This window comes from Carcharhinus amblyrhynchos, unplaced genomic scaffold (genome assembly GCF_965287045.1).
Source record: "Carcharhinus amblyrhynchos unplaced genomic scaffold, sCarAmb.v2.hapA scaffold_547, whole genome shotgun sequence".
In the NCBI taxonomy this organism is placed as follows: Eukaryota; Metazoa; Chordata; class Chondrichthyes; order Carcharhiniformes; family Carcharhinidae; genus Carcharhinus; species Carcharhinus amblyrhynchos.
The window spans coordinates 74,415-89,769 of NW_027650287.1; the positions used below are offsets into that span (position 1 = coordinate 74,415).

Sequence of the window (15,355 nt, forward strand, 5' to 3'; positions counted from 1 at the left end):
TCTAAGTGGTTATCCAGTTGTCTAAGTCCTGATGGATGAATGAAGTGTGGGGTTAAACCCCTGTACTGATTAGCAAGAGGGGTTAGACAGTGGGAGAAATGTCACCAGCAGATCCCTCACCCATTCCCGATGACTCACCCACGCCAGAGATCCGCTGGCGCTCGGGGCAGAGAACTCTCAGAGACCGAGACCACCCCAGCCTTGCACCCAAACACAGTGCGAACAAATGGGGACCTTCATTAACCAACACAGAGGGACGCAGACACAAGACATTCCCACAGACAGCTCAGGCTGCACGAGGCCTGAATCTGACCTCCCCCCCCCCCTCCTCCCCCCACGCACAGGAACCGAACCCACACTCTCAGTCTTGTCTGAGGATCCAAACAGGGGGGAAAGTGGAGCCAGCTCCGGGGTTCCTGGGCAATCTCTCGCCTGGGGTCGCGGGATTGGAGGGGGGGGGGGCGATGGCGGCACTTTCGACCTGCGAGGGGGGGGGGGGGATTCTGTCCGTCAGGGACTGGCTGGGTGTTGGGAAGGGGGAGCCGGAGCCCCCTCCCCACATCCCCCCCATCGCTCTCAGTAGATTGCCTCATCCATGTTGTCGTCACTGTCTCCCCCAAACTGCTCACCGTTGTCAAAGTACGACATGACGTAGTCCGTCTCCTGTTCAGAGATTCAAACCGGAGGGAATTAGAATAACTCTGCGCAGCAAGGCTAAAGTTTATCTTATCAGTGTCACATTAACGCCGCAATGAAGTTACTGTGAAAATCCCCCACACTCCTGTCCGGGTTACACTGAGGGAGAATTTTAGCCCGGCCGATCCCACCCTAACCAGCACAGTCTTTCGGACTGTGGGAGGAAACCGGAGCGCCCGGAGGAAACCCATGCAGACACGGGGAGAGATGTGCAGACTCCACACAGACCCGAGCCGGGAGTCGAAGCCGTGTCCTTGGCACTCAGAGGCAGCAGCGCTAACCCGCTGTGTCACCAACGATCACCAATAGGAGCCGTTTCTACAAGGGAAATGTTTTCGATATCCCGTTCCCTACTGACCAATACGGTGCCTGGGGAAATCTAACCAGTGTGGTTTATTTAGTTTCAGAACCTTTACCCAAATCTACACCAGAGACCTGGGGCAGGTGTGTCTGTGTGTGTGTGTGTGTGTGTGTGTGTCTCTGAGAGTCTCAGTGTGTGTGTGTGCTCTGAGAGTCTCAGTGTGTGTGTGCGTCTCTGAGAGTCTCAGTGTGTGTGTGCGTCTCTGAGAGTCTCATTGTGTGTGTGCGTCTCTGAGAGTCTCAGTGTGTGTGTGCGTCTCTGAGAGTCTCAGTGTGTGTGTGCGTCTCTGAGAGTCTCAGTTGTGTGTGCGTCTCTGAGAGTCTCAGTGTGTGTGTGCGTCTCTGAGGAGTCTCAGTGTGTGTGTGCGTCTCTGAGAGTCTCAGTGTGTGTGTGCGTCTCTGAGAGTCTCAGTGTGTGTGTGCGTCTCTGAGAGTCTCAGTGTGTGTGTGCGTCTCTGAGAGTCTCAGTGTGTGTGTGCGTCTCTGAGAGTCTCAGTGTGTGTGTGCGTCTCTGAGAGTCTCAGTGTGTGTGTGCGTCTCTGAGAGTCTCAGTGTGTGTGTGCGTCTCTGAGAGTCTCAGTGTGTGTGTGCGTCTCTGAGAGTCCTCAGTGTGTGTGTGCGTCTCTGAGAGTCTCAGTGTGTGTGTGCGTCTCTGAGAGTCTCAGTGTGTGTGTGCGTCTCTGAGAGTCTCAGTGTGTGTGTGCGTCTCTGAGAGTCTCAGTGTGTGTGTGCGTCTCTGAGAGTCTCAGTGTGTGTGTGCGTGACTGAGAGTCTCAGTGTGGCGTGACTGAGAGTCTCAGTGTGTGCGTGACTGAGAGTCTCAGTGTGTGCGTGACTGAGAGTCTCAGTGTGTGCGTGACTGAGAGTCTCAGTGTGTGCGTGACTGAGGGACTGAAGTCTCAGTGTGTGCGTGACTGAGAGTCTCAGTGTGTGCGTGACTGAGGAGTCTCAGTGTGTGCGTGACTGAGAGTCTCAGTGTGTGCGTGACTGAGAGTCTCAGTGTGTGCGTGACTAGAGCTCAGTGGGCGTGACTGAGAGTCTCAGTGTGTGCGTGACTGAGAGTCTCAGTGTGTGCGTGACTGAGAGTCTGTGTGTGTGTGTCTCTGAGAGTCTCAGTGTTGTGTGTCTCTGAGAGTCTGTGTGTGTGTGTCTCTGAGAGTCTCAGTGTGTGTGTGACTGAGAGTCTCAGTGTGTGTGTGACTGAGAGTCTCAGTGTGTGTGTGACTGAGAGTCTGTGTGTGTGTGTCTCTGAGAGTCTCAGTGTGTGTGTGTCTCTGAGAGTCTGTGTGTGTGTGTCTCTGAGAGTCTCAGTGTGGTGTCTCTGAGAGTCTCAGTGTGTGTGTGTCTCTGAGAGTCTGTGTGTGTGTGTCTCTGAGAGCCTCAGTGTGTGTGTCTCTGAGGTCTCAGTGTGTGTGTGTCTCTGAGAGTCTCAGTGTGTGTGTCTCTGAGAGCCTCAGTGTGTGTGTGACTGAGAGTCTCAGTGTGTGTGTCGGAGAGTATCTGTGTGCGTGTGTGTGTGTGTGAGACTGAGAGTCTGTGTGTGTGTGTGTGTGTGTGTGTGTGTGAGACTGAGAGTCTGTGTGTGTGTGTGTGTGTGTGTGCGCGAGGCGCTGTAACTGGACAATTACATTCAATACTGACTGTAATCACACACGGACACAGAGGAGCTACAGCTCAGTGCCTGGGGTGGGACGGCGAGGGTCAGCGGTGATATCCGGGTTGCCGGTGGGGGGGGGGGGGGGGGGGGGGCGGTTATTGTGAAGCAGCCAAAACGAAGAGGAACATAAGTCACTCGCTCCCCCTCCAGAGAGGTGAGGAGAGACAGTAGCCCTCAGAGAAGCAGCGAGAGCTTCCAGTCGCGTTCCAGACAGGTGTCAGCTGAGACAGTGTTCCCAATGCCGGGGGCGGGGGGAGTCAGAGTTTGAGGATAAGGGGTAAACCTTTTCGGACGGAGGGAGGGGAAATTTCTTCCCCAGAGGGTGGCGAATTCACCGCCACAGAAGTAGTCGAGGCCAAAACGCTGTGTGATTTCAGGAAGGAATTAAATTTCGCTTCAAGAATCTACTGACTGTCGGGAAAACCCTCTAGTTCCCCTTTAGGAAGGAAATCTGCCGTCCTTACCCCGGTCTGGCCTACACGAGACTCCAGAGAGCCACACAGCCAATGTGGGTGACTCTCAACTGACCCTCCAAGGGGCAACAAGGGATGGATAATAAACGTACACCAAGGTTTCAAACACTTCCAGGATGCTTGAATTGAAAATGGAGCCAGAGTTATAAAGATTGATATGAATTCCCCACTGGATATTGTGTCCATTCCAAACCCTGGGAGACAGAGGGCGGGGACTGGATTCCCTCCAGAACGGGAGCTGGGATGAGGGGAGGGAGAGACTGGGTCACCACCCCCCCAAACCCCAACTCCGAGCGGAGAGGGGTGGATTTATTCGTGAGGCATGGAGAGAATCGGGAAAGGAACCGGAGTGGAGGGAGGGGAGAGAGACGGGGAGAATTCTGGACGGAAAGGATCGAGTGCTGTGATCTGGAAGGACACTGGAAGCAGATTCAATAGGAACTCATACAGGGCGAGGGGAGAGGGGGTGGTGGGGGGTACTAATTGGATAGAGGATGCAGTGATTTTGCTGAGATCTCAGGGTGAGCGGACAGGCTGGGTAGAAAGGGGGATTACAGATCGGAGACAGCAGCCTTGTTGTGGCAGGTCTGGCTGTCTCCGAGGTACAGCCATCGGAAACACCACAACACACCGGTACTCACCTCCTCAAACTCCTCCTCGTCATATTCCTCCTCATTCTCCTTCTCCTCTCCTCTTCTCCTTATCCTCCTCCTCGTCAGAGCTGTGAGCCTCTTCCTTCTGTTCCAACGTCTGGGAAAGGATCGACACGGTTACAGAGCGGAGAGTGTTCAGGGCCCACTCTGTCCGTCAACACACCGACCCCACGCTCCGTCCTCCCGGCCCCACGCTCCCTCCCTCCGTCAACACGCCGACCCCACGCTCCGTCCCTCCGACCCCGCGCTCCGTCCCTCCGTCAACACACCGACCCCGCGCTCCCTCCCTCCGACCCGCGCTCCCTCCCTCCGTCAACCCCACGACCCCGCCCTCCGTCAACACACCGACCCCGCGCTCCGTCCCTCTGACCCCGCACTCCCTCCCCACACTGACCCCCCTCTCCCTCCCCACACTGACCCCCCTCTCTCTCCCCACACTGACCCCCTCTCTCTCCCACACTGACCCCCCTCTCTCTCCCCACACTGACCCCCCTCTCTCTCCCCACACTGACCCCCTCTCTCTCCCCACACTGACCCCCCTCTCTCTCCCCACACTGACCCCCCTCTCTCTCCCCACACTGACCCCCCTCTCTCTCCCCACACTGACCCCCCTCTCTCTCCCCACACTGACCCCCCTCTCTCTCCCCACACTGACCCCCCTCTCTCTCCCCACACTGACCCCCCTCTCTCTCCCCACACTGACCCCTCCTCTCTCTCCCCACACTGACCCCCCTCTCTCTCCCCACACTGACCCCCTCTCTCTCCCCACACTGACCCCCCTCTCTCCCCACACTGACCCCCCTCTCTCTCCCCACACTGACCCCCTCTCTCTCCCACACTGACCCCCTCTCTCTCCCCACACTGACCCCCCTCTCTCTCCCCAACACTGACCCCCCTCTCTCTCCCCACACTGACCCCCCTCTCTCTCCCCACACTGATCCCCCTCTCTCTCCCCACACTGACCCCCCTCTCTCTCCCCACACTGACCCCCTCTCTCTCCCCACACTGACCCCTCTCTCTCCCCACACTGACCCCCCTCTCCTCCCCCACTGACCCCCCTCTCTCTCCCCACACTGACCCCCCCTCTCTCTCCCCACACTGACCCCCCTCTCTCTCCCCACACTGACCCCCCTCTCTCTCCCCACACTGACCCCCCTCTCTCTCCCCACACTGACCCCCCTCTCTCTCCCCACACTGACCCCCCTCTCTCTCCCCACACTGACCCCCTCTCTCTCCCCACACTGACCCCCCCTCTCTCTCCCCACACTGACCCCCCTCTCTCTCCCCACACTGACCCCCCTCTCTCTCCCCACACTGACCCCCCTCTCTCTCCCCACACTGACCCCCCTCTCTCTCCCCACACTGACCCCCCTCTCTCTCCCCACACTGACACACACTGACCCCCTGCACTCCCCTCACGGGGACACTCTCGGTAACTCCTCGCTGCGCTTTGCCAGTTTACCTCCAGTTTTTTGATGATTTCCTCTTTCTCCACCGTTGTTCTGGGTCCGATCTTCCTGGTGCAGAGTGGGGTCTCTGTAAACACAATCGACACGACAGCAGGTCAGTCATCGCACAGATTCATCCAGATTGAGAGAGAGAGAAGGTGGTGTGTGACCAACCTCATTCTGTTTATATTTAGCTTCTTTCATTTATTTATTAATGTCACAAGTAGGCTTACATTAACACTGCAATGAAAGTTACTGTGAAAATCCCAGAGTTGCCACACTCGTATTAGGTAGACTAAGGGGCAATTTAGCACGGCCAATCCACCCTAACCTACACATCTTTGGACGCTAAGGGACAATTTAGCACGGCCAATCCACCCTAACCTACAATCTTTGGACACTAAGGGACAATTTAGCATGGCCAATCCACCCTAACCTACACATCTTTGGACACTAAGGGACAATTTAGCATGGCCAATCCAGCCTAACCTACACATCTTTGGACACTAAGGGGCAATTTAGCATGGCCAATCCAGCCTAACCTACACATCTTTGGGCACTAAGGGGCAATTTAGCACGGCCAATCCCCCCTAACCCGCACATCTTTCGGACTGTGGAAAGAAACCGGAGCACCCGGGGGAAATCTACACAGAGAGGGGAGAACGTGCAGACTGCACACAGACAGTGACCCGAGCCGGGAATCGAACCCGGGTCCCTGGAGCTATGAGGCCGCAGCGCTGACCCACTGTGCCAAGTTTGTCAGTGTGAGTGCAGTGGATACTGTCTGTATTTGGACTTTCCCGAGGTGCCTGATTGTCGCACAGCAGACAGTTCAGTCATATCGAAGCCCGCGGGGGGGTATGTGGGAGCGGTATCGTGCATTCACCAGTGTCTGGAGGTCGGAAAGCACTGAGTAGTGGCCAACACTGGTGATCGGATGGAGGGATTCAAGTCTTCAAAACTTTATTAGTGTCACAAAAAAGGTTCCATTAACACTGCAGTGAAGTTACTGTGAAAGAAGTGTGCCCAGAACCATCAGTACCAGACACATCTGGTCACTCTGGATCACTCTGTTTATTCCCGGATAAACTCGGTTTGTCCTCACGGGGATGACAGAGGTTGAGGGGGTCTCATAGAACCCTACAGTACAGAAAGAGGCCATTTGGCCCATCGGGTCTGCACCGACCACAATCCACCCAGGCCCTACCCCATATCCCTACACATTTATCCACTAATCCCCCTAACCTACACATCCCTGGACACTAAGGGGCAGTTTCTTAGCACGGCCAATCAACCTAACCAGCACGTCTTTGGAGTGTGGGAGGAAACCGGAGCACCCGGAGGAAACCCACGCAGACACGGGGAGAATGTGCAGACTCCACACAGTGACAGACAGTGACCCGAGCCGGGAATCGAACCCGGGTCCCTGGAGCTGTGAGGCAGCGGCGCTAACCTCACTGTGCTACCGTGCCGCCCACAATGTGACCCTGATAGAGGTTTACAAGGTTATGAGGGGCAGAGTGGATAGTCAGAAGCTTTCTCCCCCCAGGGTGGAAGAGTCAAGGTTTAAGGTGCGAGGGGAAAAGTTTGGAAGAGATGCGAGGGGTAAGTTTTTTTTACACAGAGGGTGTGAGTGTCTGGGACGCCTGGGGAGGGGTGGGAGCGGGAACGATAGTGGGATTTAAGGGGCAACTGGACAAACCCATGAATAGGAGACGGCAACGGGAGGGTACGGACTCTGTAAGTGTGTACGGTTTTAGTTTAGGATTCATGGTCGGAGCAGGAGGGCCTGAAGGGCCTGTTCCTGTGCTGGAGAGTTCTCTGTTGCTCCTGCTGTGTCTGTCCAGAATCGCGGTTGATAGTTTAGTCCCTGACTGGCCTTGCGTCTGCGAAAATGTCTCCATCTGTGATGTTATGTGAAATACTCTGGGAAAGTCAATAAACATCATCCCGTGTAGTTACCCCAGCCCAGATTCACCTGTTACCCCGTAAACCTCCCCCCAGAAAAACCCAAATCTCCATCGGGAAAGCACAGCAGACACGGCGGCCTGGCTGTACAGGTCACAGGACAGGTACCTGCACCAAGCAAAATATCAAAACGGTGCTGGAGGGTGTAACCGTTCTGTCTGTAGTCTGGCTGCATCAGGACAGTGTGGTGTCTGCCTGTAGTCCGGCTGTGTCGGGGCAGGGCGGTGTCTGCCTGTAGTCTGGCTGTGTGTTGGGACAGGGTGGTGTCTGCCTGTAGTCTGGCTGTGTCTGTCTGTAGTCTGCCTGTGTGTCGGGACTGTGCAAAATATCAAAACGGTGCTGGAGGGTGTAACCGTCTGTCTGTAGTCTGGCTGCATCAGGACAGTGTGGTGTCTGCCTGTAGTCCGGCTGTGTCGGGACAGGGCGGTGTCTGCCTGTAGTCTGGCTGTGTGTTGGGACAGGGTGGTGTCTGCCTGTAGTCTGGCTGTGTCTGTCTGTAGTCTGCCTGTGTGTCGGGACTGTGCAAAATATCAAAACAGTGCTGGAGGGTGTAACCGTCTGTCTGTAGACTGACTGTGTCAGGATGGTGCGGTGTCTGTCTGTAGTCTGGCTGTGTCGGGACAGTGCGGTGTCCACCTGTAGTCTGGCTGTGTCGGGACAGTGCGGTGTCCACCTGTAGTCTGGCTGCATCAGGACAGTGTGGTGCCCGCTTGTAGTCTGGCTGCATCAGGACAGTGTGGTGCCCGCCTGTAGTCTGGCTGCATCAGGACAGTGTGGTGCCCACCTGTAGTCTGGCTATGTCGGGACAGGGCGGTGTCTGTCTGTAGTCTGGCTGTGTGTCGGGACGGTATGGTGTCTGCCTGTAGCCAGGCTGTGTCGGGACAGTGCGGTGTCTGTCTGTGTGTCGGGACGGTACGGTGTCTGTCTATATCGGGACGGTGTTGTGTCTGCCTGTAGTCTGGCTGTGTTGGGACGGTGTGGTGTCTGTCTATATCAGGACGGTGTTGTGTCTGCCTGTAGTCTGGCTGTGTCGGGACGGTGTGGTGTCTGCCTGTAGTCCGGCTGTGTCGGGACGGTGTGGGAATCCCCCTGGGCCTTGCATACTCACTGTCCTTTGCTGGTTTACGAATTCGGATCTTCAGTTCCCGCGGTAACCGGCGCCAATCTGAAACGAGAGAGACGGATTGGCTGGGACGTGCGGAGGGAGAGGCCGCGTGTCAAAGGTTAAAGTGGAGAAAACACAACTAGCTGCACAAGGGGGCAAAAGTTACTGTGAAAATCGCCAGAATCTGGCGCCTGTTCGGGTACACTGTGGGAGAACTGAGCACGGCCAACGTATCTAACCATGATAAAATGCCCTTAGTGTCAGGGAATTAGCAGAGTAAATACGTGGGGTTAGGGGATAGGACTGTTGTCAGTGCAGGTTTGATGGGCCGAACATTCTCCTTCTGCACTGCAGGGATCCTATGTAACTGACCACTGGAAAACGCAACTGGGAATGGGGAATGGTTTGTTACAGGCGGGCAGGGTGATGGCACACAAGCACTCGCAGTGAAACCATTGAGAAATTAGTAGGTATTAAACACCTTCCACAAGGGGAGGCGACGGCCTGGTGGTATTATCGCTGGACTATTAATCAGCGAACGTTCTGGGGGACCCGGGTTCGAATCCCGCCCGCGGCAGACGGTGGAATTTGAATTCAATAAAAATATCTGGGATTAAGAAGCTACTGATTGTCGGGAAAACCCGTCCTTTCGGAAGGAGATCCGCCCTCCTTACCCGGTCTGGCCTACTACGTGTGACGCAGAGAGCAACAGCAATGGGGTTGACTCTCAACTGCCCCTCCAAGGGGTAACTAGGGATGGGTAATAAATGCTGGACCCAGCCAGCGACACCCGTGTCCAGGATTGAATAAAGAAATCCTGGCAATCTTCCTGATGTAGAATCATAGAACCCTACAGTACAGAAAGAGGCCATTCGGCCCATCGAGTCTGCACTGACCACAATCCCACCCAGGCCCTACCCCCATTATATTTACCCACTAATCCCTCAAATCTATGCATCGTAGGACACCAAGGGCCAATTTTAGCATGGCCAATCCACCCTAACCAGGTAGGTGGACGGTTGGAGACAGTGGCAGAGACCCATCCCCAGGCAGCAGAGAGTGCAAACAGCTTCGGCTGCGAGGGGCAGTCCTGGCCTCCGACCAAACCGAGGGAGTAAACATAAGAACATAAGAAATAGGAGCAGGGAGTAGGCCATCTAGCCCTTCGAGCCTGCCCCGCCATTCAATAAGATCATGGCTGATCTGTCGTGGCTCAGTTCCACATTCCCGCCCTCTCCCATAACCCTTAATCCCCTCTCTTATCAAAAACCCATCAACCCGCGTCTTAAAATATTGAGCGAGGCAGCCTCCACCACTTCAATGGGCAGAGAATTCCAGAGATTCACCACCCTTTGAGTGAAGAAGTTCCTCCTCAACTCCGTTCTAAACCGCCCCCCCTTTATCTTGAGGCTGTGCCCTCTAGTCCTACTATCCTTCTGAGCGGGGAGAATCTCTCCACCTCTATCCATCCCATTCATCATCTTATACGTCTCAATGAGATCTCCAATGAGATCTCCCCTCATTCTTCTAAACTCTAACGAGTACAAGCTAGTTTATTCAGCCTCTCCTCATAGCTCAACCCCTCAACTCCGGTATCAGCCTAGTAAACCTCCTCTGCACTCCCTCCAAGGCCAAATATCCTTGCGTAAGTGCGGCGCCCAAAACTGCACACAGTACTCCAGCTGCGTTCCGCTCACTCACCGGGGTTCCACTCGATGGTGTTGTCGGTGGGTCCTGAGGATTGGTACTTATCAGAGTAACGCTCGATATCTGGGGAAAACAGAACAGCGGCACTGCGTCACGTCGCAAAGCAGACATCAAACAGAAAGACATCAGAGCCAAACTGAGAGATAGGTGGCTGGACAGAGAGATCAGTTCAGCAGGGTGTTAGTAGGAGTTTATTAAAACGTTTAGGCTATTACGTGGGTATAGAGGGACGTGGGCCAAACGCGGGTAATTGGGATTAACTCAGTGGTCAAAACTGGCAGCATGGACAAGTTGGGCCGAAGGGCCTGTTTCCATGCTGTAAACATCTCTGATAGATTACTCAAGCACGGTAATGGGGTGGCACAGTGGGGTTAGCGCTGCTGCCTCACAGCGCCAGGGACCCGGGTTTGATTCCTGGCTCGGGTCACTGTCTGTGTGTGGATCTGCACATTCTCCCCGTGTCTGCGTGGGTTTCCTGCGGCTCTCTCCCGTTTCCTCCCACACTCCAAAGACGTGCGGTTTAGGTTGACTGGCCATGTTAAATTGCCCCTCAGTGTCGGGGGGGGATTAGCAGGGTAAATGTGTTGAGTTATTGGGAGAGGGCCTGGGTGGGATTGTGGTTGGTGCAGACTCAATGGACCGAATGGTCTCTTTCTGCACTGTGGAAAAAATACAAGACACAGCCTGTGACCACCGTCACCCAACCATGACCCCCTGCCCCACAGGCGCAGGCGGGCACAGAGCTCCCAAAAGTAGGGGCGGAGGGAATGACGGAAGAGCACACATTAAGTAGGGGGCGCTGAGACGGAGTTTTGGGAGGAGCGAGGGGTTGCAACATTGGGGGAGGGGGCAGGGGGGATTGGCTGGGGGAAGGAGGAAAGAGGGGGCGATGGGGGGGTGTGGGTGGGGAAGAGAGGGTGATGGGGGGGGGGGGCGGGAAAAGAGAAGAGGCCGATGTTGGTGGGGGGGGGGTGGACAGGGAAGCGGAGAGGCAATGCGCTCCTGAATGGCGTCCCACTCTGTTACCTTTCTTGGGAGCTGCAGGCTTGACGTAATAGGGCAGGGTCCTCATGGCCCCACGCAGCTCCTGTTTCAGAGCCAGCATGTACTCAGCTTCCTCTCCCACATGTAAGGGAACGGCCTTGAACTCTAGAGACTGAGACACACACAAACCATCAGAGAGAGGATTGAGGTTCAGATCACTGCAGCATCACCCCAACACTCAGAACAGTCCTCAACACACACTGGACACCATTACCCCCTGACCCTTCCCAACACACAACCTCCCCTGACCCTCCCAACACACGCAAAACTCCCCCCGACCCTCCCTACGTGTGTCAAATTTGGCATGTCCAACTCTCACCAACTTTTACAGATGCCCCATAGAAAGCATTCTTTCTGGGTTGTATCACAGCTCGGTCTGGGCTCCTGCTCTGCCCAAGACCGCAAGGAACTACAAAAGGGTGGTGAATGTAGCCCCAATCCCATCACACAAACCAGCCTCCCATCCATTGACTCTGTCTACACTTCCCGCTGCCTCGGGGGAAAAGCAGCCGGCATAATCAAGGACCCCCCCCCCACACACCCCAAACATTCTCTCTTCCACCTTCTTCCATTGGGGAAAGATACAAAAGTCTTGATTTATTATTGTCACATGTATTGGGACGCAGTGAAAAGTATCGTTTCTTGCACACTACACAGACAAAGCAGACCCTTTGGAGATGGGTGAAAGGGAAGTGGGGAATAGGGGGCCAGGTGGATTTGAGACCAGGGAGAGATCAGCCATGATCTGTTTGAACGGCGGAACAGGCTCGAAGGGCTAAATTGCCAACTTCTGCTCCTAATTCCTACGTTACTATAGATAATCCTTAAATTGGAACTAGAGAATAGTTAGCATTTAAAAATTATCCCTTGTCAAGGTTAAGTATTTCAATTGGGTGGCACAGTGGGTTAGCGCTGCTGCCTCTCGGCGCCAGGGACCCGGGTTCGATTCCCGGCTCGGGGCCACCGTCTGTGTGGAGTCTGCACATTCTCCCGGTGTCTGCGTGGGTTTCCTCCGGTTTCCTCCCACAGGCTGAAAGACTGTGCTGGTTAGGGTGCATTGGGCCGTGCTAAATTCTCATTGTGTACCTGAGCAGGCGCCGGAATGTGGCGACTCGGGGATTTTCGCAGTAACTTCATTGCAGTGTGAATGTAAGCCTTACTTGTGACACTAATAAATTAGCACTACTTTTTAAAAGTTTACTTACAAGGGGGCTCAGGTTCAAAGTGGGGGGGGAGAGATTAAGGGAGACATGCGGGGAAAGTTTTTCAGAGTGGTGGGTGCCTGGAACGCCAGAGGTGATGGAGGAAACAGGCACATTAGCAACACTTAAGAGGCATCTGGGTGGGTACATGCATAGGGAGGGGAGAGAGAGATACGGACTGAAAAAGGGTAGAAGGTTTTTTTAAGTTTAGTTGGGACATCATGATCAGCGCAGCGCTGAAGGACCTGTTCCTGTGCTGTATTGTTCTTTTTCATTATTTAATAATATTATTTCACAACAACAAGAAAATTTGTTTTAATAAAAGCTTCCTAATGCGAATCATACCCAGAGTGAAACACCTCATACTCACACTAATGCCAAAGTCAAAGTTTGGGGTCTAATCGAACTTCAGAATAGGAGAGGCAGGTTAATGGGGTGGTGAAAAAGGTGTACGGCACTCTCGCCTGTATCAATCGGGGTGTAGGTTACAAAAATAGAGAGGTCGTGGTGGAGTTATATAGAACTTTAGCGAGGCCACAGCTGGAGCACTGTGTGCAGTTCTGGTCACCACATTCTAGGAAGGATGTGAATGCACTGGAGGGGGTGCGGAGGAGTTTCACCAGGGTGCTGCCTGGGATGGAACATTTGAGTGACAAAGAGAGGCTTGGGTTGTTTACCCTGGAGCAGAGAAGACTGAGGGGGCGACCTGATCGAGGTGTACAAGATGATGAGGGGGGTGGATAGGGAGCAGCTGTTCCCCTTAGGAGGGTCAGTTACGAGGGGGACACAAGTTAAAAGTGAGGGGTGGGAGGTTTGGGAGGGGGGTGGGGGGGAGCGGATTTGAGAGAACTTTTTTTTTTAAACCCAGGAGGTGGTGACGGTCCGGGAACGCGCTGCCTGGGAGATTGGTGGAGGTGGGATGGCTCGCGTCTTTTTACAAAGTGCCTGGATGAGCACTTGGCACGCTGTAACACTCAGGGCTACGGGCTGAGTGCTGGCAAGTGGGGTTAGGTGGGCAGCTCAGGGCCTTTCATACGTTGGTGCAGACACGATGGGCTGAAGGGCCTCATCTGCACTGTAGGATTCTGAATATACCTTGGAGCTCCTGATCTGATAACTAACGGTGTTACATCGATTAACGGTTGGTCAGTTATGGATAAACCAAATATTTCCGGGTGTGACGGGCTCCTAGTGAAGTGAAAGTTTATTCATTAGTCATAAGTAAGGCAAACATTAACACTGCAATGAAGTTACTGTGCAATGCCCCTAGTCGCCACGCTCCGGCGCCTGTTCGGGTCAATGCGCCCCGAACCGGCACGTCTTTCAGACTGTGGGAGGAAACCCACGCACACACGGGGAGGATGTGCAGACTCCACGCATGATGTGGAGGTGCCTGCCTTGGACTGGGGGTAAAACAGAAAGAAATCTCACAACACCAGCTCAAAGTCCAACGGATTTATTTGCAGCAGAACTCCCACCCACCTGAAGAAGGAACAATGTGTTCCGAAAGCTTGGGGCCTTTGCTACAAATAAATTTGTTGGACTTTTAAGCTGGCGTTGTGAGATTTCTTTCTGTTTTAGACTCCACACAGACAGTAACCCAAGCCGGGAATCTAACCCGGATCAACACCAGGTTGAGGAGTTTGAACGGATTTGATGGTGTGTTTTCCGGATGGACTCTCTGGGGCGGGGGGAAGGGTCCAGATCAAAAGGGCAGAACATTTAAACTTGAACTAGGCTGGGGGATGGGGTGGGGGAGGGTCTCAGGGGTCATCGCAGCAACAGGGGGTGGCGAGGGGTCAGGATGAGGGGGTGAAGCGTCCAGAAGGAGGTCATTCTGCCCATCGAGTCAGTACCGACTCTCCGAAAGAGTGTCTTACCCAGGCCCCATCCCCTAACCCCACACACTGACCAGGGTCAATCCATCTAACCTACACATCTTTGGAAGGGTAGGTATCAGGGGTTGGGGGTGGGCAAAGTCAGGGTCAGGGGGAAGGGCTGTGGCTGAAGTCAGGGGTGAGGGATCAGGGTTGGGGAGGGGGGGGGGTGATGATGTGCCAGTGGGTGAGAGTTGAGGGGTCGGGGTTCGGGGGGCAGGGCGAGGGGTCGGGGGGCAGAGGGAAGGGGTCGGGGGGCAGAGGGAAGGGGTCGGGGGGCAGAGGGAAGGGGTCGGGGGGCAGAGTGAAGGGGTCGGGGGTCAGAGGGAAGGGTTCGGGGGTCAGAGTGAAGGGGTCAGGGGGTAGAGTGAAGGGGTCAGGGGGCAGATTGAAGGGGTCAGGGGTCAGAGTGAAGGGGTCAGGGGGTCAGAGTGAAGGGGTCAGGGGTCAGAGTGAAGGGGTCAGGGGGTCAGAGTGAAGGGGTCAGGGGGTCAGAGTGAAGGGGTCAGGGGGTCAGAGTGAAGGGGTCAGGGGGTCAGTGTTGACTCTCTTACCGGGTAGAGCGGTCCGGGTTGCAGGGTGGGCGGCGGTAGAGTCTCCCCCTTCCCCATGGCCATCAGCTCCACATTGAGGGAGAGCGCGGCCTGGCCCTGAGGCCGGGCCCGGGAACCCAGCATCCCGGGGGCCGGGGATCCCTGTGATTCTCTCAGTCTCCGGGCCCGGGGCTCCCTCACACACACACACACACAGGCCGGCCCGGGGCTGGAACCGGGTCTCTCTCCGTCCCGGCGCCGCCACTCGAGCGCCTCACAAACCCCGCCCCCCCTCTGATTGACAGCCGGGGGGAAAGGAGGGCTCACGCTGAGCATGCGCTCTCCTTCTCCTTCGCTGTCTCTCCGGGCAACGGGGGCGGAGTCAGGACCGGGGCTCACGCCGCGCATGCTCTCTGTGCTCTCCTCGTCGGGCCGCGGGAGGGCGGGGTTGGATTTCAGTAGGCGGGGCTGTGTTTCAGTGCGGGGGAACACACCGCGCAGGCGCTCTGCTCTCTCCCCATGGAGGCGCTCCAGGCCGCGGGGCGGGGCCGTGTTTCGGTGGGCGGGGCTGACTGTGCGCAGGCGCTCTCTGCTCTCTCCCCATGGAGGCGCTCCAGGCCGCGGGGCGGGGC

At 55.5% G+C, this 15,355-nt stretch overlaps 1 protein-coding gene across 1 annotated transcript; it reads right to left on the bottom strand.

Moving 5' to 3' along the window:
• Window positions 1–558: 558 nt before the first annotated feature.
• LOC145339578 (DNA-directed RNA polymerase III subunit RPC7-like) lies at window positions 559–14,916 on the bottom strand. Its single transcript, XM_080184070.1, is given in 8 exon segments — window positions 559–663; window positions 3,828–3,876; window positions 3,878–3,936; window positions 5,302–5,375; window positions 8,364–8,420; window positions 10,062–10,130; window positions 11,094–11,223; window positions 14,745–14,916. Coding segments are annotated over 8 exon segments (648 nt in total). The 5' UTR covers window positions 14,868–14,916; the 3' UTR covers window positions 559–576.
• Between the last annotated feature and the right edge of the window lie 439 nt (window positions 14,917–15,355).